The following is a 27,801-nucleotide window of genomic DNA, read 5'->3' as shown; positions in this document are numbered from 1 at the left end:
TACCTTTTGATAGTTGGAACCTTTTCAATAAACTCAGTTATAATAATGATAGAATAGAATGTGTCGAATGTAAAGGATACAAAAAAATATATAAAACTAGAGATAAGCGATATGAAAAATTAAACATGAAGATATTAGTCAAATAATAGCTAATATACTTAATAAAATGGGATCACATAAAATAAATTTCAAAATGTTGCATGGAAAATTGACTGATCCCATTCAGTCTAGCCAGTTAGTTCAGCAATTTTGAAATGATTTTTTAAATAGCAGTTTCTCTCATTGGATCGAACCGCAAAAACTTTCGATTTTTGGTCAATTTGATTTGGCTAACCAATCTAGTCCGATTTTTAGAACCGCGTTTCTGTGGCCATATATTTAATCAGGCAAACATCCCCATTTGCCAATAAGTATAGACCAATCAATATTATAATATCCATAATAAAAAAATTCAAATTTTTAAAGGGGAAAAGTTGATAAACTAATAAAATAAAAGAAAATTGGCTGAATCTCGGAAACTAGAAAGAAAATGATGGTTGGTAAAGAGAAGGCAAAGGCAGTGATAGTCGGGGGGAGCATAGCTGGAATATCAACTGCACATGCTCTTATCTCTGCTGGTTGGGATGTCGTCCTCATTGAGAAAACCTCTGCACCTCCAACTGGAAGCCCCACGGGTGCTGGTCTTGGACTTGACCCTCTCTCTCAACAAATCATTCAATCTTGGCTTCCACTTCCTCATTTCCTACATAACACCACTCTCCCACTAACCATTGATCAGGTTTCTTCTACTCAACTTTGATGATCATTCAGGATGCCCTGAATTTCAAACTTTATATATGATTCGATAGTTCTATTAAACTACTCTTTCACCTTAACTCATGACAACAATAAAAAAAGTCTCTTAATTCACAAATTCACTCCAACAGAATACATAAATTCAATTACAATTTTAATCTTTATTATCTTATATTTTCTTTATTTTATTTTTAGTTGTTCTTGTATTTTCTTTATTTGTTTTTATTTTTCATAGGACAATGCTCTATATATATTTAATTTTACTCTCATAATTTACAACACAATTCAATCAATCAATAATCAATAAAAATTCTTTTCTTTACTTTTCCTATTCTTTCACAACTTTATCAGTTTCAATGTTTAGTTTCATTAGGAACGAGTTGAGCTACTAGCTTGTATTTATCTGGAAAATTGATAATTAAAAGAAAAAGGAGGAGAAAAATGATTTGTTGATGTTTTATTTTCCAGTGAAAATTTAGGTGCAGTCAATTGAAAATGATAAAAATTTAATCAAATCAATCAAATTATTTAACAACTTTCAACTATCAACTTTACGTAAAATTGACTATATGCGAGTTCTTTTTGTGTGTGAGTAGAACCAAGCAACTGATAGTGAGAAGAAGATCAGCAAGACACTGACAAGAGATGAGTGTTTCAACTTCCGAGCAGCGCATTGGGCTGATCTTCATGGCCTTCTATACAATGCGCTGCCGCCGAGTGTATTTTTATGGGGCCACCTCTTCCTCTCTTTCCATGTTGTGGACTTCAAAGGTTCCATAACAACAAAAGTCAAGGTTCTGAAAACCGGAGAGGTCATCAATATAGTAGGGGATTTGCTTGTTGCAGCTGATGGATGCCTCTCTTCCGTTCGCCAGAAATATCTCCCTGATTTTAAACTCAGGTTTGTATCTTCAAATAAGATGATACAAATTTTTACTTTCATAGATTATCATAGGATATTGTAGAGATCTACATTGCTTTTTGCTGCTGTTATTAAAATATTACCAGAGTTGTTAGTAGTTAGGAGTTAACTTTAGTAATGGCCGGAGTTAGTAGATAGAATATTTATGAAGTTAGTTGGTAATATCCCTATAAATAGGATTACTCTTGTATCATGTAATAATAACTTTAACGCAACAACTTCACATATAATATTATCTTCTTATTCTACTCTTTTCCCAGAAATTTAACAGTTGTTGGGTGTTTTTATAAGTTCCTCTAAGGCTATGATGTGCAGGTATTCAGGATATTGTGCTTGGAGAGGAGTTCTTGATTTTTCGAAAATCGAGGATTCAGATACAATAACAGGCATTCGCAAGGCATACCCTGAGCTTGGAAAATGCTTGTACTTTGACTTGGGCTCAGGAACACATGCTGTGTTCTACGAGCTTCTAAACAAAAAGCTCAATTGGATTTGGTATGTGAATCAGCCAGAGCCACAAGTTAAGGTAATATTCTTCATTTCCTGAAATCATAGTATATAGAATCTCGATTTAACTCTTAAAATCTTCGGATATTACGATTTTAAATGAGTAAGTGGATTTTACAAAATTTGTACTGACGATTTTACTATTTAAAATCTTGTTAAAATTTTACGTTTTATCTACGTAATTTAGTTTTTCGATTTCCCGTAAAATCTCTATTTTTTCTGCCTTGTCTGAAATACAAATTTTCAGTCATTTTACAATCAAATATGTTACCAACATGGTCTATAAGGAGGAAATTGGATCAGCGAGTGTTCACTGTATCTCGAAATTTGAAGACATTTTATAGAATTCAAAAGCAGAAACCCCCTATCTTTTATTTTTGGCATAACTACTCAAGCAAGAAGATAGGAAACTTTGGTGTCCAGATTTTAAATGTGGAGATCCTATTGAATCTGATCCAAATTTTCCATTAAAAGGTTCGGGTTTGTTTGGATGCTATTTTTAAAAAGATTTTTTTTCTTTAATGATTTATTTTAAAAATCTTTAACAAAAGTAAAAGTGAGTTTTTATGTTTGGATATTTTACATAAAAAAAATTTTTTATCTATTAATTATGTTTGGGTAAAATAAAATAAAAAAATTTTTTATTCATTTATTATGTGAAAAACATTTTTTTAAGAGAAAAAGATCTTTTAAAAAAATGTAAATTGTATCTTTTCAAAAAAGATATTTTTTATTTTAATTTTTTTAGTGCTTTTACTTTTACTGATAAAAATTTATCAAACACATTAAAAAAAATTTTCATTGAATTTTTTTATCGATTTAATCGCGTCCAAACAAACACTTCATCCAATAGAACAACTTTTCAGGGAACCTCGGTGACGATGAAAGTAAGTGGCGACATGATTGAGAAAATGTACCAAGAAGCTGAAAAAGTGTGGATTCCAGAGCTGGTAAAGGTCATGAGAGAAACAAAGGAACCCTTCTTAAATTTTATATATGATAGTGATCCCTTGAAGAAGATATTTTGGGAGAATGTGGTGTTAGTAGGAGATGCAGCTCACCCCACAACTCCTCATTGCCTTAGAAGCACAAACATGTCAATATTGGATGCATCAGTGTTAGGAAAATGTTTGGAGAAGTGGGGAGTGGAGAAGTTAGAATCAGCTTTAGAAGAGTATGAGTCCATCAGATTGCCAGTGACCTCCAAGCAGGTGTTGCATGCAAGGTGGCTTGGTCGCATAAAGCAAGGTTTGGTTCTTCCTCAAAGGGACCCTTTTAACCCCAAATCAGCAACACCAGATGAATGCCAAGACCTTCTGCAGAGGAACACACCTTTTTTTCAGTGATGTGCCTATGCCAATTGCTTCATTTACATTTTGCATCCACCAATTGATTTCCAGTGATGTAGGAAGTATTCTTGCAAGAATACGTTGATTTGTATACATATATAGTGATAACCATCTATTTGAAGCACATGGGCTTTCAAATTTGGTGGATACTACCATGAAGATTTTACAATTGTCTTTATATAAAGATATTTCTTTTTTACCATTAGATCATGAATTGTATGGTTTGATTTTGATGTGTTACAAAAGTATTATTTTTTTTTAAAATGTAGCTAAACAAATAAAATATACTTTTAACACAAAAATCTTCATAAAAAAATGTTTTATGTATTTTCATTTAAGTAGGTGCCTTCAAACTTTATTTCCGTTATTTAAAAAAATAATAAAAAATTGGATGAAGATATTTCATTTGATATCTCATAAGAAAATTTCGATAAATTAGAATACATCCACCAAAAAATTGGTTAGAAGTAGTGGTATAAACAGGTCGGGCTAAGCTTTATTCTTAGTAGGCCATATTTGTAATGTAGTTAATTGGTCTGCAGTGTGCGAGACTGTTACAGGCTTGTTTTCAAGTTTTAAATTTTGAATTTGTTTGGAAAATTTTAATAGTTATTTTTTTTATTATGAAAAGTCATATTAATGGTGTTTGGTATCGTATTTTAAATATGTTTTTTAACTTTTTGAAAGGTTATTTAAAGTTTTTGAAGAATTAAAAAAAATTGATTTTTCTCCTTTTTAAAAGCTATTTTATCACTCTTATTTATTAAAACAACTTTAAAACAAGTACTTCTATGATAAAAATTCAAATACAAAATAACTTATTTATAAATTACTTTTAATATAAGTTAACGAGTTATAACTCAAATAGTATAATCTCTCTATCTTTACCTAGAGATCTCAGATTTGAGTCTCACTCTTAACTATATCAAATGTAATGTTTATGAAAATATCTAAACATTTAAAGTATTTAGAAAATAGTTCTGAGAGTCGAATGAAATCGACCAGTTTAATCGAAATCGGTCACCTAACCAGTTAGGTTCAAGTAAAAAATTGATTGGCAAAGAATAGGTCAAAGAATGGGAAAAACCTATCAAGCTTAAGTAGTGCCGAAAGACACATAACGCTAATTTGTGAGTTAAGGTCAGACCTATTAATACGTTTAGGCTTTTAAAATAGTCTCTAGACTTATTTTGCAACATGCATGTCAGGCTAAGTAATAAGTTTCTAAATTAAACCACGATATCTCTAAATAAGACAAACCAACGATTAATCCATTACGAACCACGATATCTCTAAATAAGACAAACCAACGATTAATCCATTACGAATCTGAGCTCTATTTAAGAATTTGTCACTGGACAATGGGTTGCTGTATGCACAAGATTCGAACTATAGACCCTCACTTAAGTAAACGGGTGATGTTAAACTACTCGACCAACCCAAATACTTGCGACTGAAGAAAAAAACATTCTTGATTTTATACACATGCCCAAATAACTTCACATCTTTTTTATTAAATGAGTAAACACTTCAAAATTAGTCCTCCAAAAAATATTGAAATCCAACCAACAGCTTGATGTCTTTGATGATGATACACATTACATTCTAACTACTTATTGGTAAATGGTACAACCTAAAATGGAGGCAACGCTACTACGCGGGATTTTACATTCATACCAACAAAGGTAAATAGATAAGACTTCTTCAATCACTTGGCAGTACAGAGAAAATATTGTGCTCCACCATAATTGTATTCCCACTCTCTTATATGAAAGCAAATTAAACCTTTGTTGGCCATGTTGCTTGAGCTGACATAATGATTCCAACAATAACTCCAAATAGCCCAAGAGCACTACCAAAAATTTCAATCACAAGAATCTTCACAAAGAGAGAGGAGTTTTGAGCATCAGACAACGCACAACTGCTTCCAATTATTCCTACACACAATCTGCCAAGAAGAGAAAAAGGAAAAAGAGAAAATGATTTATAAAATAGCAGGATGGAAAATGTTTATCTGCATTTGTACAAAATTTTGCTGGGGATATATGAGATGTTGGCAGAAATGAATACAGACCCACAAACAAGATTTGCGAAGCCAACAATAAGTCCGGAAGCAAAGATTGCATATCCAGCCCTAAGAGACTCGGCTGCATAGATCTGTGATGAAGGAACGCTTTCTAATTTTGTTTGTAGAATGATGGCCACAATAACACCATAAATAGCAACAGCTTCACAGAAGATTACACTGCAATACCAAAATATCAGGAACAACCATTAAAGTGGCAGACATGACCGTGTTAGAACTATATCAGCTGCACCAACCTATTTTATGCAAGTAACATTTAAAAAGGAATAATGTTCGTAGCGTTCATATAAAACAATCAGTATTTAGAAATTCAGAATGGCAATACTAAATTTTTCATTAAATACAGGATTTCACATGTTAAAAATTTACCATTTAACTTCAATGGTTTGAGTAGTCAACCCTTATAATCTTATCAGTTTAGGATTAGACAAAGCCTGGGAAAGAAAACATTGTGCACTCTATCATAATCTAACTCCCACACAGTGATATAAATTACAAGGCAAACTAAAATTTTGACAGCCACGATGTTTGAGGTGTCATAAATTCTAGAAACTCTAAATATCCCAAGTGTGCAGTAAAGATCTTAATCACAATATTCAACACTAGTGGGTCTTGCCATTTTTCTATAGCCTTTTAAGTTTAATTATTAATTTATTATGTATCAATAATTTATAAAAAAAATACTATTTAATAGAATAAATGCGTTAATTTTTTTTAGAGAACATTTGTGTTTGGACAAAAAGGAAGAAAAAGGAAAAGGAAAGAAAACAACATATCCAACAATGGGTTTACATGGTTATTTATGATTGTATAAATGAGTGCCACCATTTCAACTTATCCAACAACCATCCCCAAATCTTAGTATATTAAGGCTAAAGTTTTCCCCTTTTTTGACCAAGTAGTGTAGCATTACTCATTGTAGGTTGATCAATGAGTTTAATTTGTATGCCCTGTAAGTCTGGGAATATGAATAGTTTTACACTTGACATCCAATCATGAGGTGCCGCATAGGGATAATTGATTTCTTTTAAAGATAGTGAACATGAGATATAGCTATTTTTTGCTTGTATGACAACATGAGATTGGATTGCAGTGGCAGTTTATAGAAATTAAACTCTTCCTTAATAGTTTAGGTCTTATTATAAACATAAGTCAGCAGGAGAATATAAAGAATATGATGCTGAAAGCTAGCACAATTATCAAAATTAACACTAATTTTGTGTGAAATCACCACAATACTAGCTGAATTTCTAAAATCTCAATATCATTTCCTTTTCACAACATCAATTCCAAATTCTAACTCTCTATCAAAGCTAAGATTACAATGCACTAAGCACAATCATAAAACAGTTAACTATCTAAAACCCAATAACACATCTAATAGAACACTGCTGAAACCTAAGGCATATCAACATAACCAATTGGATAACAACATAACCTAATTGAAAACTAAATCCGAACACCAAGCAAATCAGACTATGAAATTTGAGTGGATAAAAGGACAGATCAGTAATTGTACCTAATGAGATTCTTGGAAGTGATTCGGGGAGCCTTGATTGCAGCACCGATCAAGCTGCTACCAGTTATGTAAATTCCCCTTCGCAAATCCAAAAAGGAGATTATCATAAACCGTTACGGAAAATAAATTGAGAAAATCTGAAACGGAAAAGGGAAACGGCGTACCAAGCAGCACCGAGAACTGAGACACCGATGGAGACGGCGATGCCGATGGCGGAGAAGGTGTAAGGAGAGATCTTAACGAGCGCAGTACCCCAAGAGCTGGATGTGGCGGTAGACATTGTGAATCACAGAGAGGTTCTGTGATCGGATCTCAATGTATGTCGTGTAACGGTGTTTATCCACACAGAAGGGAACAGAAGAAGGTTCAGAAGGAGGCCGAAGCTCAGCGTTTCTTCACCTTTGTGAAAAACGACAAGTCGTTTAGAAGGGAGGTTATTTTTTTTCCTTAGCGTGTCATTTATCGCTTTAATTAAAAAAAAAAAAAGGGTCATTTTGCTAAGAACCGTGCGAGTGTAGCGTGGCTCATCAACTATACTAAATTTGTGTTTGGATTACAATTTGTAAACAAAAATTTGTATAAAATTAATTTTATAAAATTAATTTTGATCATAAGTGAGTTAATATTAATATAATTTACGTTTGGTAAAATGAATTATAATAAATTAAATATCGTTTGAATTACATTATTCAAAATCACTTTTAGATAAAAAATTATAAAAAAGACATGAATTTAAATAATTATTTTATGTTATTTTATAATTTTATTTTAAATATTTAAATAAATTTTAATATACTTTTTAGTACTTTTAGTACTCTAATAGGATTAATAAAATCATAATATAGAGTAAAAAAAATAACAATAACAGTAAAAAAATCCATATAAAAAATCAGAAATTTTATAAAAAATAATAATATACATAAGAGAATATTAAAAAAAAATAATATAAAAAAACCAATAAACATATGAATATAAATGACATAATTAGTACATAGAACATAAAGTTCAATCTAACGTGAAAAGATCAACAGAAAAACTAGAATTTTTAACTTTTGGTAAACCAGGGTTGAAATCAAAAATTACTTATGCGTTTATAGGATAAAAATGTTGTCAAATATAAAGATCAAGCGTTCAAGAAACTCAAGCGGGCTTTTCTCTTCTCCAACACAAATTCAAACACACCTTACTTTGTTTCTGAGAATAGGATAGGACACTAAAAATAAAATATAAAGGATAAAAATATAAAATTTTATATTTTTATATTTTGTTTGGTAATAAATTAAAATAAATTATAAAATTTTAATTTATTTTAATTTATTTTTATTCAAAAAATTTGAAATAAAAAATATAATAATAAAAAATATAATTATAAAAATTAATAAAATAAAAAATAAAAAATAAAAAATATCTTTTATTAGTGTCTTCGTGTCTTTTTTGTTAAAATAAATATAAAATATACTAATTTAATATTTCTAAACACATCATTTTTATTTATATCTCTTTTATTAAATACGATTTTATATCTTTATATTTCTATCTCAGTATCCTGTCTCTATAAACAAACACCAAACCTAATTCCTTAAATAGGAATTCAAATTTCAACGTTGAGCCTATAAAATATCTTGGACCAACCATTTGTCCTAGAGATACCGGGAAGCATATTACTCTCTTCCTCTCTATCCCGTCGTTTATTCTCACTTGGAGGACGACTCATAGTCAACTACAATTAGGGGTAGGCATAAAAATTCAACTTGCATCTATTTTAAAATTAGTTTTGTAGTTTATGAAACTAAATTAGAATTAGATTGAAGAGAAAAATTAATTTTAAACTGATTTAAAAAAATAAAATTAATTTTAAATCAATTTCAAAATTCAAATTCGGTTTACTTATAAATTAGTTTTAAATCTAATTTTAAATTTAGTTTTTTGAATATTCAATTTTAAAACCAAATTTTTTAATCAAAAATCTAATTTTAAAGCCAATTTTATATAAATTCAATAATTTTTTTAAAGATAAAATCGATTTTAAAACCAGTTGTTTAAAAATTTAATTTTAAAATTCAGTTTTAAATTTGGTTTTTTGAATATCCGGTTTTAAAACTTTAATTTTACATAAATTTAATATATTTTTTAAGGTAAAACCAGTTTTAAGAAGAATGAGTTAACAAAAGCTGAAAGTGCAACATTTTTATGCTGAATTTTTTCTAGTTAAAACAAGAATGTGACAACTGAAAACATGAAAAATAACTATGTATATAAGAACTAGAGTTTATAATATAACATACATTAGTCAGATATAAATTTAAATAGCTCCTCTAAGTACAAGCAAAATCAACTATAACTTGAAGGATATAAGTATGGAAGGCTTACTCAAATTTGGAAGCTCAATGTGCCCTAAGATGTCTAGAATGAAGGCATGAATAGACGAAAGACTCAAGAGACAATAAAAAATAGTCTTCGTTTGATTGATTTATATGATGAGACATAGATATAAAGATATAAATATTAAAAATATGGACATAAAATATTTGTTTTTATATATTGTGTTAGGCAAAAATAAAAAACAAGACACACATATTTAAAAAAAAAATTATCTTTCATTTAACTATAAATTTTATCATTATCACTATATACCCATTATTCCAATTTCCAAACACTGCATATCATTGCATATCATTACTATTGAATTTTTATTTCTTCTAATATTTTTCATTTCATCTAATATCATCTTAAATTATCATTCAAATATTAAATATATAAGGGTAAAAGAGTAAAAAATCAATGTCTCACAAATTGTGTCTCAATATCTCACTAAATTAGAGGTACACAAAGTTAGTGTCTCTGTGTCCATCCGTGTCTTTCAAAAATCTGTGTCTCACCAAACCAAACAGCAGACATGTGTCACTGTGTCCATATCTCAATGAGACATGGATATCAACCAAACACTACCTGAGATACTTAGTCATTTTTAGATTTTACTTTGTATTTTTAGAAAGAAAAACTCTAACACATGGCTAAAATCTTTTGTTTTCTTTACTAAAATTTTAGTTCTTTCTTCCTTTCCTTTATGTTCTAATTTCAAACTACAACCCAATGTAAGAAAGTAATATTAACATCTCCAATAAGTAATAATAAAACATAAAACTGTTGGGATAAAGGTGGATGACCATGGATAACCACGTATGGCTTATGTGGATTTCATTCTCAAGACTAAATGAATTCCTTTACAAGACAAATGGCAATAAATGAAAGTTGAAAGTGGTATCATTTTATATGTATAAATAGCAAGCATCCTCAGATGCTTTTTATATAACAACAACAACAACTGAATATTATTCTCTCTCCATTTATACACATAGCAATAATAAAAGCAAATGTTATTCTCTCTCTTTACTTTTTATACTCCTTTCTATCTTTATATATATATTTATGCAATTCTCTCTCTCTCTACTTTTTATACTACTTTCTGTCTTTGTATATATATACACATTACAACATATAATATTATTATATATATATATAAATTATTATTAAGCTAATTATTTTAATACTAGAGTCTTCTATTTATACACCTTTATTTTATATATCTTTTATTTATTTTACAACACGTTATCAGCACGAGACTCTGATCAAATTATTAGGAAGACTCAGGTAACAATTTTTTATTATGTCGAAACTCTCTCATCTTGAATTCAATGCTCTTGATATATTTGGAAACAATTATTTATCATGGATACTAGATGCTGAAATTCATCTTGATTCAATGGATCTTGGAGATACCATTAAGGTTGAAAATAATGCATCCCAGAAGGATAAAGCCAAAGCCATAATTTTCCTTCGTCGTCATCTTGACGAAGGGTTGAAAAATGAATATCTCACATTAAAAGATCCTGCAGATCTTTGGAAAGACCTTGAAGAAAGGTATAATCATCAGAAAACAGTGATACTTCCTCAAGCCCGATATGAATGGACGCATTTGCGTTTACAAGATTTTAAATCTATAAATGAATATAATTCTACAATGTTTCGAATCACCTCACGAATGAAATTGTGTGGGGAAAAAATAACCGATCATGATATGTTGGAGAAAACTTTCTCAACTTTCCATGCCTCGAATGTGCTCCTGCAGCAGCAGTATCGAGAGAAAGGGTTTAAAGAATATTCTGAGTTAATTTCTTACCTTCTTGTTGCTGAACGCAACAATGAGTTGTTATTGAAAAATCATGAAGCACGCCCAGCTGGCGCTGCCCCATTTCCTGAATTAAATGTGGCAAATTACCCCATAAGAGGTAAATGGTAAGGTTTTAATAACAAGAAAAATTATGGAAGAAAAAAGAATTATGTTCAAAAGAGAGGATCTCACCAGAAATGGGATAAAGAAAGAAATATCGGGTAGAATAAATCAACAGAGGATAAGTGTTTCCGTTGTGGTGGAAAAGGCCATTGGTCACGTACCTGTCGTACCCCAAGGCACCTAGTCAATCTTTACCATGCATCTTTAAAAAAGGATGACAAGGGAAAAGAGTCGAATTTCGTTTCAAATGATGTTGAAAATTCCACCACTCATTATGATGTATCTGATTTCTTTGAGGATCCTGAAGGAAATATTGGTCATTTGATCAATGATGGAATAGTTTAATGTGTGAGAATATTAAGCATTCATGTAAATAAATAATGTAAAGAACTTATTGTTAAGTTTTATTTTCTATGTATTTAAGTTTCAAATATGATGTACATAAATAATGAAATATTAATGTTTATGAATTTTGAAATTATTAAATGTGTCAAATTTTAAAATAAAATTTTAGTATGTGACATTATTTTATGTACAGTGTTTCTTAGAAAAATAATTCTGATCAAGTATTCAATTTAACTGTGCATACTACTCATTTTATTATTATTTGTTTTTGAAGAGAATGGCAAGGATATGTAATGAAGATGTATGCCTTACGGATAGTGCAAGTTCGCACACTATTCTCAAAAGTGATATATATTTTACCCATCTTGTGCCAAAAGCGGAATATGTTAATACTATTATTGGCTCAGGCAATGTGATAGAAAGCTCCGGAAGAGCTATAATTTTGTTTCCTAGAGGAACAAAATTTATAATAAATAATGCACTATTGTCTACCAAGTCTCGAAGAAACTTGTTAAGCTTTAAAGATATTCGCCGAAATGGATATCATATTGAGACTATGAATGAGAAAAATTATGAGTATTTATGTATCACAACTCATGATTCAAATAAGAAAGTTATATTAGAAAAATTACCCTCACTTTCATCTGGGTTATATTATACCAGGATTAGTGCAATTGAATCACATGCCATTGTAAACCAGAAGTTTACTAGCCCAAATGAATTCATAACTTGGCACGACCGATTGGGTCATCCGCGAACAACCATGATGAAGAGAATTATTGAAAACTCTCATGGATATTCATTAAAGAACCAGAAGATTCTTAAAACTAGTGAATTTTGTTGTGCTACATGTTCTCAAGGGAAGTTAATTTTAAGGCCATCATCAGTAAAAATTGGATTTGAGTCCCCTGAATTCCTAGAAAGGATTCAAGGTGATATATGTGGACCTATTCATCCACCATGTGGATCTTTTAGATATTTTATGGTCCTAATAGACGCATCTTCGAGATGGTCACATGTGTGCTTATTATCTTCTCGCAACCTGGCGTTTGCGAGATTATTGGCTCAAATTATTCGATTAAAAGCACAATTTCCAGAAGATTCAATCAAAGCAATTCGTCTTGATAATGCTGGTAAATTTATTTCCCAAGATTTTGATGCTTATTGTATGGCTAATGGAATAAGTGTTGAACATCTAGTAGCTTATGTTCACACACAAAATGGGTTAGGAGAAGCACTTATTAAGTGCCTCCAATTAATTGCTAGACACTTGCTTATGAGAACAAATCTCCCAACCTCGGTTTGGGGGCATGCTATTTTACATGCCGCAGCACTTATTCGTTTGAGGCCAACGAGTTATCATCAATTATCTCCTATGCAATTAGCTTTTGGCCAGCAGCCAAATGTTTCCCATTTAAGAATATTTGGGTGTGCGATATATGTTCCCATTACACCACCTAATCGCACCAAAATGGGACCCCAAAGAAAATTGGAAATATATGTTGGATATGATTCTCCCTCTATAGTGAGGTATCTTGAGATACAAACTGGAGATGTATTTAAAGCCCGGTTTGCGGATTGTCATTTTGATAAATCAAATTTTCAACATGGGGGGGGAGAGAATAAGCTTCCTGAAAAGGAGCTTAACTGGAATGCATCATCATTGATGCATTTAGATCCTCGATTAGGGCAATGTGAAATGGAAGTTCAAAAGATTATACATTTGTAAAGAATAGCAAATGATTTGCCTAATGCATTTTCCGATACAAAGAGGATAACTAAATCTTATTACATGTTGGATATGATTCTCCCTCTATAGTGAGGTATCTTGAGATACAAACTGGAGATGTATTTAAAGCCCGATTTGCGGATTGTCATTTTGATAAATCAAATTTCCAACATTGGGGGGAGAGAATAAGCTTCCTGAAAAGGAGCTTAACTGGAATGCATCATCATTGATGCATTTAGATCCTCGATCAGGGCAATGTGAACTGGAAGTTCAAAAGATTATACATTTGTAAAGAATAGCAAATGATTTGCCTGATGCATTTTCCGATACAAAGAGGATAATTAAATCTTATATACCAGCGGAAAATGCCCCCATTCGAATTGATGTCCCAGTAGGACAAGTAGCCACTGAAGCAAATTCACGCCAAAAGCGTGGCAGACCTGTCGGTTCCAAAGAAAAAAATTCTCGAAAGAGAAAAGAGGTAAATAATATTCCTGTTGAAATAGACATAGTAGAGACACCTGCAGTTGTCCAAAATCATGATATAACGCCAGAAGACGTTCAGGTACCTGAAAATAGTGAAAATGATGAGATCTCAATAAATTATGTCTTTACAGGAGAGAAATGGGTCCAAAATAAGACAATTGTCAATGAAATATTTGCATATAATGTGGCATTAGATATCATGCATGAAAGTAAGGATCTTGAGCCAAGATAAGTCGAAGAATGTCGACAGAGGAATGATTGGCCAAAATAGAAAGAAGCCATGAAGGCTGAATTAGACTCACTTGCAAAATGTGAAGTCTTTGGACCTGTAGTCCGTACACCTGAAGATGTAAAACCTGTTGGATATAAGTGGGTATTTGTGAGAAAACAAAATGAGAAAAATGGAGTTGTGCGCTATAAATCTCGACTTGTGGCACAAGGTTTTTCACAAAGGCCTAGTATAGATTATGAAGAAACGTATTCTCCTGTAGTGGATGCGATAACATTGTGTTATTTAGTCAGTTTATCTGCATATCATAAACTGCATTTGCATTTAATGGATGTGGTAACAGCCTACTTATACGGCTCATTAGATCGGGATATTTATATGAAAGTCCCTGAAGGACTAAAGATATCTAAACCATCTAGTGAATATTCGCAAGGGTTATACTCAGTCAAATTGCAAAGATCTTTATATGGTCTGAAACAATCTGGACGAATGTGGTATAATCGTCTTACTGAGTATTTGGCTAAAAACGGATTCAAGAATGATGATATATGCCCGTGTGTTTTCATAAAAAAATCTGCATCTGGATTCATTATAATTGCTGTGTACGTTAATGATTTAAATATCATTGGGACTCCTGAAGAGATTCCAAAAATTATAAAAACTCTAAAAGAAGAGTTTGAGATGAAAGATCTTGGAAAGACTAAGTTTTGTCTCGGCCTGCAGATCGAGCATATAAAAGGTGGGATCTTTATTCATCAAACAACATACACAGAAAATATCTTGAAAATATTTTATATGGATAAGTCACATCCATTAAGTACCCCAATGATCGTAAGATCTTTGGATGTGAAAAAGGATCAATTCCGTCCTAAAGAAGAAAATGAAGATATCCTTGGTCCTGAAGTACCATATCTTAGTGCCATTGGAGCACTAATGTATCTTGCTAATAATATGCAACCTGACATATCATTCGCGGTGAATTTACTAGCAAGGTATAGTTCCTCTCCAACCAGAAGACATTGGAGTGGAATCAAACAAAATTTTCAATATCTTCATGGAACGGTTGATATGGGATTGTTTTATCCCTATGGATCCAAGTCACAACTAGTTGGCTATGCAGATGCCGGATACCTGTCTGATCCACATAAAGGGAGATCTCAAATAGGATACCTATTCACATATGGTGGTACAGCTATATCATGGAGGTTCACGAAACAGACGATAGCAACAACCTCTTCTAATCATGCTGAAATACTAGCGATTCATGAAGCTAGTCGCGAGTGTTTTTGGCTGAGGAGTCTGATTCAATATATTCTGTCATCATGTGGACTTATTGATCATAAGATAGCTCCGACTGTCCTGTTTGAAGATAATACAGCATGCATTGCTCAACTTAAGGGTGGATATCAAAGGTGATAGAACAAAGCATATTTCTCCCAAATTCTTCTTCACTCATGACCTTCAAAATCAAGGGACAATTGATGTCCAACAGATCCGTTCAAGTGACAATCTGGCAGATTTATTCACAAAGTCACTCCCAAAATCCTCCTTCGAAAGATTGGTACATGAGATTGGGATGCGTCGATTTCGAGACATTAAATAATGTCAGCAAGAGGGGGAGACTGTACTCTTTTTTCCTTGGTCAGATTTTTTTTCCATTGGGTTTTTCTTGACAAGGTTTTTAATGAGGCAGTTCCCGTCACAAAGGATATTGTACTATTTTTCCTTCACTAAGATTTTTTTCCACTGGATTTTTCTTTAGTAAGGTTTTAACGAGGCAATAATCCTAAATGGTCATCCAAGGGGGAGTGTTGGGATAAAGGTGGATGACCATGGATAACCACGTATGGCTCAGGTGGATTTCATTCTCAAGACTAAATGAATCCCTTTACAAGACAAATGGCAATAAATGAAAGTTGAAAGTGGTATCATTTTATATGTATAAATAGCAAGTATCCTCAGATGCTTTTTACATAACAACAACAACATCTGAATATTATTCTCTCTCCCTTTATACACATAGCAATAATAAAAGCAAATGTTATTCTCTCTCTCTTTACTTTTTATACTCCTTTCTATCTTTATATATATATATTTATGCAATTCTCTCTCTCTCTACTTTTTATACTACTTTCTGTCTTTGTATATATATACACATTACAATATATAATATTATTATATATATATATATATATATATATAAATTATTATTGAGCTAATTATTTTAATACTAGAGTCTTCTATTTATACACCTTTATTTTATATATCTTTTATTTATTTTACAACAAAAACATCAAATTTATTTAAAAAAAATTGAAAATTCAACAAGAATTCATAAATTAAAATGATATAAATAAGAAACTAGCAAGAGAATCCTAGTAAACTAATATCATAGAATAAGAAAATGTAAACAAAACTATACTAAACAAGATTTGAAACTAAAATTAGAGAGAATTTACAGAGAAATCCTAAAAATTCTAAAGAGAAATTAGAGCTTCTTTTTCTAGGATTCCTATTAAAAAAAAAAAACCTAAGACATTGTAAAAATGAGTGGATGTGAATGTGTGTTTGTGTCCCTCTTAAAGCTTGTTTTAAATATGGCTTTAAAATAGTTTTAAACGAGACAAAATGACCCCTCACTCACAAATCACATGCCATTTTAAACAAGACACGCGATTAAACTTGTGCGAACGCACTAGTCAAAATTTCTTTTTCCTTCGTTCCTTCACAAAATCTCAATATTTGCATGATTTCTATCTATTTTTATAAGTTATCCTAACCCCTCTAGCACTACAAAAGTGAGAGAAAGACATTCTAGATCTTCATGAAATCTAGGCCGAGCTTGATGTCCTCAAAATGCAAAGTACTAGCCTCACCTCTAAAGTATGGTCACACATCGTCGTTGGCTAAACTATCCAGCACTCTACCTCAAAACTCATCGCCCACAACGGAGTCTATGTCATTCTTCAGTCGCATGATGTACCTCTCAGTTGGAATCCTCCTCGGGATCTTCCTCCTCTGATGATCTAGTATTGTTTCCATCTACGTATAATGGGCCATTAACATAAACAAGTGCAAGTACTTTTCCTAGCGGCCCAAATTGAGCATTTAGTTGATTGACAGGCTATAGAGTGGGCTTAGAAACAAGTGGAATATCTACCGCAAGTGGTGGCTCAGGGGATACTCTCTTGGTCCAGGTTGATAATGTCCGTCAAAATTAGACTCAGGTACCACCTAATTCAGCGATTTAGGAGGAAAAGGATGATATGGACAATCTGAATGTAATGCTGATAGAGAAAAACTATATGGTATATTGGAATCAAAGTCTGGACTAAGTAAGGAGTGCAGAAAGGGTCTGCCATGCAGTATGTACATACGCATACGAGACTCTCCTTAGATAAGGACACTATCCAAATTCAGGTCCTTGAATGTAAATAGCTCCAGCATCTCATAGAAAATGACTCCTATCTTCATTTGTAAAAAAGGAAAAAAAAAAAAAAGAACAGGTGAGAACATAAGGATGCGTTTGGTTTGTTTTTATTTTTTGTGATTTCTATTTTCTGAATTTTGTGAAAGAAAAAATAAAAACCGAAAACATGATTTTATTGTTTTTACTTTTTTCTTTGCAAAATCTAAAAAATAAAAAATACTGAAAATGAAAATGCAAACTAAACACATTCTAAAATTCTCAAACATTTTTTTTGGGTCATATATCACAACACTACATAATACTTTCTCAAATCCATTTTAAATACTCAATTTGTTTTTCTTGTTCCTTTACATACATTCAAATTTATTTTCTTTAGTAATTGCTGAAATCGACACGTTGTTAACGAATTTAAATTCATATGCATTTGACATTGAATAAGCTAATAAACATCAAATAATTAGTTAATTATTTTTTAATAGCAATTCAACTAGTTTTAACTATGATAATACAATAGAATTTTTTCAATAATCAATAAATAAATCATAGATATTAATTTATCCTTTATTCATAAGAGTTTATTATAAATCACCACACATATATATATGGTCAATTTTTTCATTTTATTGATACACAAAGATTTATATTGTCTTGTACCTACTAGTAAAAAAATTTAAAAAAATTGGTCCGCATTTTCACATTTTATATAAGTCATAATTTTCTTTTTTTCTTTTTTTTTTTTCGTCACAAAATTTTCTTTGTACAATGATAATTAATTTTGTAGTTGGAGTATATATAATGTATAATTACTTAATAAATATTTTTTTAAAATTAATTAATTTTTGTACTCTTTATGTACTCTTATTACAAAATTAATTATAATTAAACATATATTATATTCAAATGCTTGCACGATAAAATTTAATTTACTGTCATTTGTATCTAAATCTTCTCCCTTGCCATTTATAGCCATACAATGGAAGTTATTATAGTCTTGTGGACATTAGAGTAACTGTCGGACAAGACAGCACATGAGCTGTTGGAGGGGGCGTAGGAATTAGCGAAGCAGGCGGTACAGGAGCTGTTGATGCTAGATAGATCTACTGATGCTGCTGATGTTGTAGAAGCTGTTGGCGGTGTAGGAGCTGCAGGAGGCCACAATGTATTGGTGAAAAATCGACATGCAAGAATATATGTATAGGCAAGAGAGGAGGAAGAGTAATGTCATTGTTCCGCAGCTAAAATTGAAAACCAGGAAGGGTTGCACCTAAGAGGACTATCTTTTACAGATATGTTTATTATTTAGATTGGTTTTTATTAATAATGATGTGGATTTAATTAAAATTAATTTTATTCTAAGAATACATAAGGAGTACATAAATTATAATTATTTAACAAATATTTTTAAAATTTTTATTTTTAAATATTAAAAAAAATTAAAATTGAAACCTAAAAAATATTTGTTATATTTTATATATTTTTTATGTACTCATACTACAAAATTTAATTTATATTATCGCTAATAAAAAATAATCTAAATAACATTTTATAGCATCTATAATGAGTTAGGATGCTTAATTTAGCCTTTTATCTACTAAGCATGATAAAGGAAAATTATATAAGAAATTTAGTTTGGTTGGTACTTAGTGCTTGTTTGGACATCGTTAAATCGATAAAAGAATATTTTTTTTAATGAATTTTTTTTGTATTTTTTAGTGTGGTTGGTAAATTTTTAATAATAAAAATAAAAATACTAAAAAAATAAAAAATATATCTTTTGTGAGAAGTTAGAATTTTTATTTTTTTAAAAAAATATTTTTTTTAAAAAAATATTTTTTTTAAAAATATTTTTCACATAATAAATGAATAGAAAATACTTTCATTTTATTTTATTCAAACATAATTGATAGATAAAAAAATCTTTTTACATGAGATATCGAAACATAAAATCACTCTTACTTTTATAAAAAATCTTTTAAAAGAGATCATTAAAAAAATCTTTTCTAAAAGTGACGTCCAAACAAATTCTTAATATATGTATTTTGATTGGAGAATTATTTTTATGATTATTTAAATTTGTGGAGGCTATATGTTGAAAGAAAAAATAGTGAGTATACATGTATTAGTTATATATTAAAACAAATACCAATATAGTTTCTAAAGAGTAAATACATTTTTATTCTTCTAGTTTTTTATTATAATATTATGTCAGCTTAAGTGGCTAATCGATATATTTTTTTAAAGCAAATTACCTTTTAATTCTTTTGCTCTTATTTAAAATACTTTTTAATCTTTTTACAAAATAAAAAAATTCATTACTATTCTTATATTTATTACATAGTAAAAAAATCTGTTACTCAATGTTTTCAATGTTAATATTAATTCTTTTTAATAGGTATAAATTGAGCTAAATTCTAATTTATTCTCATCTTTTATATTTACTCTTTTTTATATCTATAGTATAAATCAACATTTACATTACTCATTTTCTTTATCTCCTCTCATATAATCTCATATCTCTTTCTCTTTTTTATTCTCTACTTTTGTTAAATATATGTACTAAGTGATTATGTAATTGTACTTACTAAGAAGAAGGTGAAGAAAAAAATGATAATGACTCTACCAAACAAACTTGAATTAACATAATTACTGAATTAAAGTATCAAATAACATAATTATTGAATTAACATAATTGCATGACAAGCTATCTTAATGTTAGTTCTCATATATTTTTTTATAGTTGAATTGGGTGTGAGACTTATCATGTGAATCACCTATCTTATATGCAATAATAAAGGATACACTTTAAGGTGTATCAAATAAAAATGAGTACAAGCAATATATTTCAACCTTAAAGCTATTTTAACTTTTAGCAAATGACTAACATAATAGTTCATAAAATTTGTTTACAAGGTTCCATGGAATTCAAAATGAAGCAAGAGGACAAGTGGATCATAGCAACAAATTTTTAGAAAGAAAAGAGTTTTTTTTTTTTTTCTATTAGTGTCTTGTGAATTGTGATGAATAAGTTTCCTATTTTTTTATAGGAAGCCGTGTGAATAACTTTCAGGTGACATAAATATTTTTCATGAATAAAGTTGTATATTATGTATTTATTTTTTAAAGTATATGAGTGGATATTTGTATGATTTTTAAGTTGTTGAATGTTTTTATAAACAAAAATGATATGTAATTTTACAGGAGTGTGTTTTTGTGTTGAAGTTGTAAGTGGTGTTGTAAGAACAACGTTTACTAGATAAAGTAGATGCATAACAGCATAAGATTCTTTTATGAATAAAGTTGATTTATATTTCTATGGAATGACGTGTATAATTTTTGAAAATTATATATAATTATTTCTCTTGTCAATAAATTTTTATTTAGTTATGATCAAATATAAATAATCTCTTTAGAATAAAAAATTTTACATAATAAAATATGAGAAAATACATAATTCAAAATGACATTTGTCTATATAACCTTTAATCTCATCATAATATTTTTAACGGCTACAAAGGTGTACATCTTATTTTCATTCTTACAAAACATGAGTTTATTTATAAGGATACAGCAATTATGTTGATTGAAGTCCGAGTAAGCATGATTAAAGACATTCTCTTCTAACTTGCAATTCAAGAGGCATGTCGAAGTTGAATTATCTTAATGGCCAACCTAACGAGACAATAATAGTTAAAATTACTCTTACTGTTGTTGGCTTTATAAGTCGAATTATCTCACCATTTTGATTTATTTTTTTTTTATATCAAAGACCCATTTGCTTCTTATAATTGTTGAATTTGGTGGTGGTTAGTGAAGGTCCAAGTTTGACATCTTTGTAAAGCTTGCATCTCATATCAACTCTTGAGTTACAACTCCGTCTATGTTATACTTGCGGGTACATAACCGGTTCCAAGTCTGGATAAAGGAGAAGGGTTGTATTAGGTCTTCGACAACCAGCATAAAAATATAGTCGAACCCCCATGACATGAATCAAAGACATTATTGCGCTAAAGCTAGGTCGTTGCCCGAAAGCAACGCGCTGTATGGCTCGAGTACGGTATCAAATGAGTAAGAGCAGCGCTGCATTAGTGCCCAGATGTAGATCAGCATTTATTGTCTTTTTTTAGTGTGGACAATTGAGAGCTTATTTTACAGATGTTGGAATGTGATTTATCAAGTCAATGTTTTCTGTGATTATAGATTTTGGCTTATTTATTCCTAAATTTGATTGTGTAATCATAGAACGAGTATTTAGAAGTGCAGTGGGAGGTAAACCTATTTCTAGGCCAGTGATAGGAGTGGTTGAGGAAAGTTGTGATGGAATTTGATTTGATGAAGTTTGTTGATCAAATTGTTCTTGTGTTTGTTGATCAAGAATAGTGAGGGACCATGTGATTTTGATTATGAGAGAGTGTAAGTGGTATTGGTTGCTGTGCAGCTGATGAAGGTTGTTTAATGATAAATTTTGTCAAATATGTATTATCTTGAACAATTTTTATAGCAGATTTGATTGAAGAATCACAAAACATAAATTGATAAAGAAACAAATTTTCAATAAATGTAACATGTTTTACAAGATATATCTTATCATTTTTATTCATACACTTGTATTCTTTGTGGTTAGAATTATAGCTAAGAAAGAGACACATATCAGACTTATAATCAAATTTATTCGTATTATAAGGTCTTACGAAAGGAAAACAAGCAAATCCAATGGCTTAAAAAATCTGATTGGAGTAGCTGAAAGAATTTGACTTTTCGGATTAGGGACCTGAAATTATTGCACTGGAAGAAGAACGGTTGATTGGAGAAGCACATGACGAGCTCGGTGGCCACGTGAGCGAGTGTTTGGACGAGTGCAACGTCTGTCAAGTCAACGGGGGTCAAAAATGCTTCCAACGACGATGACCTCTATCGCATCGACGAGAATATAGCCCTTGAAGTCATAAAAATCGGTGAACTAGGGCTTTTAAAATTCACAAACACGGAGTAATAAGAAGTTAGGGTTCAAAGACCACCAAATAGGATCCAAAATCAAATGTTGCAATGTTACCTAATCGTTTGAGAGTCTAGCGTGGAAATATTTTGCTACTTCAGCATTTCATTTGTTGACTCGTCGTAAAAAAAGATTGAGGGATCAAATTGGTAGCCGAACCTAAATCTGAGGAACCACTAAGTGGCTAAAACTTTAAAGAACAAAAATGAGAGTTACATTTCAGTTTACCTTAAAGAAATTTATATGAGAATAAAGAAAAAGACAAGAGAAATACTTTAATCTATTTAGAATTTTGATAAGAGTTTTTCTTCATTTACTAGCCAAATTTAAAAGTTTTCTTTCATGGAGGTGCTTGCTTCCATTTCTCTCTTGGTTTCTTAATGCAAAGTTGGAAATGAGAAAGAAAAGGTTAAGTAAGAGGTGGAGATCAAAGAAGGGTTGTTGTTTAAAATGAGGAGAGATAAGGGATCGGAAGTACTTAAGATTAATATATGATTTGAAAATAATTACCAAAGTTAGATATTCTTGATCACATATTTTTACTTTTTCAGAGCACATATTTAAGTTACCATTATATATGACATAGATAACATGATTATTTCTATCATAAAGTATATTCTAATGTATTTTAATACAATTGAGTTAATCAAAGAGGTAACATGATTATGTATATCATAGAGTATCTTCTAAAATATTCTAATACAATTGAGTTAATTAAAGAGTGTTAGTATTAATCTTTATCAGTTAAATTTAGATCTGATTATTATATTATTAAACTTACCTCAAATTTAATTTTTGAGGTACTTGGTTTGGTCGAATAATAAAAATTATTATTATTATATTATTTTTTCTCTTGTAATTCAGAACTGACTTATCAAATAGAGTCTAACCGTGTTACTCGAATTTTTTAAGTTTTAAGCGTATAAAGCCAGAAAAATTAGTTTACTGTAACATTAGGTAAAAAGCTTTTTTTGAAACAAAGACAGCTCAATACATTAAAGTGGAGCAAAACAAACAAACATAAATATATAAAACTGCAGACAAAGAAACCAAGCTCCTGACACCTCCTGCAATGCTATCAACCACCGAAAGAATGACCACCATTCCACTCTTTGTAATTCAACACTGTCCTTGTTTGAATGAAGTCGATACTTGCTCTATTACTATTGAAAATTCTGGCATTACATTCCAACCAAATGTTCCAAATCACTGCAAAGAACGCCGTCATCCACAGCTTCTGCCCTTGTCTTTTGTTGTGCATGCCAATCCAATTCCCAAACAGTTCTTTCATGGTTCCAGGAATAACCCATGCTCTACCAAAGGCTCGCAACCAAGAGCACCACACCTGCCATGTTACCTCACACTGAAGAAATAAATGCTCAATAGTTTCGGTCCCCTTATGGCACAGGACACACATATTATCACTATTCAGGACAACTCCTAATCTAGTCAACCTCTCCTTAGTATTAATTCTACGAATTAGCACAAATCATCCAAAAAGCTCAATTCTTGGGGGTACCAGGCCTTTCCATAGTGCACTTGTGAAGTTATAGCTCGTGATCTCGTTCGACAACGTCTCCGTTTGGATTACCTGCAGAAAGGATTTCGTGGAAAAGACACCTGTATTATCAAATTTCCACACAACAATATCCTCGCTCTCAGATGACAGCTTCACTGGCCTTAACCGCTCATGAAGTTGATGGACAAGTTCTAGCTCCCATTGGAACAAGTCCCTCCTCCATTGAAAATTCCATATCCACTCTAACCCATCCCAAAACCCATAGTCCCCAATTACAGCTCATTGTTGGCTTGAAATAGAGAATAGTCTTGGAAAACTCACTTTCAGAGGACCACTCTGAATCCAATTATCTTCCCAAAACCGGGTTTTTCTACCATTACCGACTTCCATCGCCAGCCCACTCACCATTTTATCTCGCACCCTTTGTTCTTTGATATTCAGCTGGCATATGCCCTCCCAAGGCCCCCTTTGACGGTAAAGACTACGATGCTAGCATTACATTAGGGGCCAACTTGTTGCAAGAACATACAATCTTTTTCCACAACGGGTATTATTCCTTTGAAAATCGCCACCACCGCTTAAACAAAAGTGCGGTATTCTTAAGCACTGCATCTCCCACCCCTAAGCCTCCAGCCTTTTTCGGAGTCTGAACCAACTCCCACTTGACCAACGGTATGCTATAAGTACCCTAAACACTATGAAACTCAATTTATTATAACTCTAGGTGAAAAATTACTTTACTGTAAAATTAGGTTGTTATATTTTCGGCATATCAACTTATGTAATATGGTCCACAAGAAAATTATGAAAGTCTAGGCTTCATCTCTTGAAGATCTGGTGGGCCTTCGTCAGGAAATTTTTAATTTGGATGGTGGCGCACCAAATAATATCATAGTAGCTCAGAAAGCTATTTATTATAAGAAGAAATCAAAAACTAAGAAAGAGACTCTGACATTTACACATTGTTTGGTTTAAAGAAACATGAGGGAAAAGAAAAGCTAGGGAAAAAATGAATGGAAAATCAAATTTGTCATTGTTTGGATAACCATAGAAAATTAAGAAGAGAAAAAAAAGTGGTATAAGATTCATCCAAAACTTTTCTTTTCTATCATGAGATGAAAATTTGTGGAGAAGGAGCAGATAATAGTACAATTACAAATATTATCTATTGTTATATTATTATTAATAATTATCGATATAAATTTAGTTTTAATAATTTTAAGAGTAATTATCCAAATTAATTTTAAAATATACAAATATTATCTATTGTTATATTATTATTAATAATTATCAATATAAATTTAGTTTAATAATTTTAAGAGTAATTATCCAAATTGATTTTCAAAAATTTTAAAAGTAGACATTTTAGTCCCAAAAAAATTAATACACAGATCAATTTCTCAAAGTTTTATTCTGGTAGGCAAATTAGTCTCCAGTTCATTTTTCGGCAAGGTAATTATCCAGATCAGTCCCTAAAGATTTAAAAAACGGATATTTTTGTCTCTAAAAAAAATTAATATACATATCAATTCTCAACATTTTTCTTTGTCAGACATAACAGTCTTCCATAAAAAAAATAAAATTATTATTATTATTATTATTATTATTATTATTATTTACACAATAATATACCATAAATTTTTTTTATATTTTTTGGACAAAAATATTGATAAATTTATTCATTAGATTCTCATGTATGTATTTCTAATATAAAAAGTGTGTATATATATATATATATATATATATATATATATATATATATATATATATATATAATATTCAATAAAATTATTAGAGATTATTCTACAAAAAATTCAAGATTAAAATTATTTGATATTTTTGTATTTAATATAATCAAAAGATGTCTTACTTTAAAAAATATATTTGTATTAAAAGAAACTGTATCAATAACTTTGCTTTGTGCACGTGGACGACGACATATTAATACACTTTTTTTTTAGAAACAAATAAGGTGAATAGTGATGCTTTGAAATCTAAATTAAAATATTTTCTTTTAATATAAACATATTTTTTAAAGTATGATATATTTTAATTATATTAAATACAAAAATATCAAATAATTTTAACCTTAAATTTTTTATAGAATAATCTCTAATAATTTTATTGAATATTATTAATATTATTATTATTATTATTATTTAGTGACTATATAATATATATATATATATATATATATATATATATTATATTAGAAATACATATATAAGAATTTAATGAATAAATTTATCATTATTTTTGTCCAACAAATACAAAAAAATGATGATACGGTATTATTGTGCAATTAATAATAACAATAATAATAATAATAATAATAATAATAATAATAATAATAATAATAATAGTAGTAATTTTATTTTTATTTTTTTTGATGGAAGACTGCTATGTTTGACCGAAAAAAACGTTAGGGATTGATCTATATATTAATTTTTTTTAGGGACTAAAATATCAATTTTTAAAATTCTTAGGGATTGATTTGGGTAATTATTCTGCCGAAAAATAAAATGGGAGATTGATGCTGGAGTAAAACCTTGGGAATTGATCTATGTATTAATTTTTCTTGGAGACTAAAATGTTTGCTTTTAAAAATTTTGGAGACTGATTTGGGTAATTACTCTAGTTTTTAATATGTTATTATAACAGAGATTCACATTTAAACATTATATGTATTAGATAAATAATTTAAATTAAATACATAAAATTATAATATTTTATAATATTTATAAAATACAATAAAATATAAATAAATAAAAATATTTAGATTTTATTTTATTATAAATATATTAACATAATTTTATATTTTCTTTCTTCTTATTTTTCTTTTCATCAAAATAAAATAATATTTTTTTTATTCAAATAACACCTAAATAACTCCAGTTTTTTTTTCTTTGTTCTAATTTTTTTTCTCTTTTTTCTTTTCTTTTATTTACTTTTTGTTAAGATTAATTTAGAGAAGACATATGACAAAATTGTCTGAAAATTTCTGTACCACACTCTTTGTTACTTCAAATTTTCTCTAAACATATTTCGTCCTATTATAAACTATGTTCGCTCTTCCTCTCTATCTCTCTTGTGAAATGGTAGTAAGTTGGAAGTCTTTAAGATCACCAGAGATTTAGAAGGGGGTAATCATGTCTCTCTATCTCTTTGTTCTGAGCATATAAAGACTAATTTGTTTAATTTCACATAAGATCTCTATTAGTGAATGAAAATCAGTGATTATATCTAAGATGGACTTCTAATGTCTCATCTAATATTTGCAGATGATTTATTATTATTTTGTAAAGCAAAAAAAAAAAAAAAAGTTGAGATGGTCTTTAAAATTTCGAATATAAAAATTAATTTCAACAAATCAAAAGCTCTTTATTTTAATAATGTCTCTTTGATAAAGAGTGTCTAATTTATTTTACTTAGAATATGCATAAATATCTAAACTAAATATTTAGTATTCGTTTTATTCAAAGCAAGTAGATAAACTGTTTGTTAAATAGTAAATACAAAAATTTTTGGTCATTTATAAAAATAATAATATTTATTAATTATTTTTATAGCATTTTTAAATCATTCAAGATAATTACTT

At 29.9% G+C, this 27,801-nt stretch overlaps 2 protein-coding genes across 2 annotated transcripts; one reads left to right on the top strand and one right to left on the bottom strand.

Moving 5' to 3' along the window:
- Positions 1-497: 497 nt before the first annotated feature.
- Positions 498-3,778, top strand: LOC130973269 (uncharacterized). Its single transcript, XM_057897723.1, has 4 exons — positions 498-778; positions 1,392-1,696; positions 2,033-2,243; positions 3,091-3,778. Exons 1-4 carry the CDS (start codon positions 530-532, stop codon positions 3,568-3,570), a joined length of 1,245 nt encoding a protein of 414 aa, XP_057753706.1. The 5' UTR covers positions 498-529; the 3' UTR covers positions 3,571-3,778.
- Positions 3,779-5,067: 1,289 nt separating this feature from the next.
- On the bottom strand, positions 5,068-7,621 carry LOC130972952 (V-type proton ATPase subunit c''2). Its single transcript, XM_057897304.1, has 4 exons — positions 7,343-7,621; positions 7,179-7,256; positions 5,648-5,818; positions 5,068-5,521 (listed from the first exon to the last, which is right to left on the bottom strand). The coding sequence occupies exons 1-4, from the start codon at positions 7,456-7,458 to the stop codon at positions 5,353-5,355; spliced, it is 534 nt and encodes a 177-aa protein (XP_057753287.1). The 5' UTR covers positions 7,459-7,621; the 3' UTR covers positions 5,068-5,352.
- Positions 7,622-27,801: the final 20,180 nt, after the last annotated feature.

The sequence above is a fragment of the Arachis stenosperma genome, chromosome 4 (genome assembly GCF_014773155.1).
Source record: "Arachis stenosperma cultivar V10309 chromosome 4, arast.V10309.gnm1.PFL2, whole genome shotgun sequence".
NCBI classification, from domain to species: Eukaryota; Viridiplantae; Streptophyta; class Magnoliopsida; order Fabales; family Fabaceae; genus Arachis; species Arachis stenosperma.
This window is presented reverse-complemented; position numbering and strand designations above follow the sequence as displayed.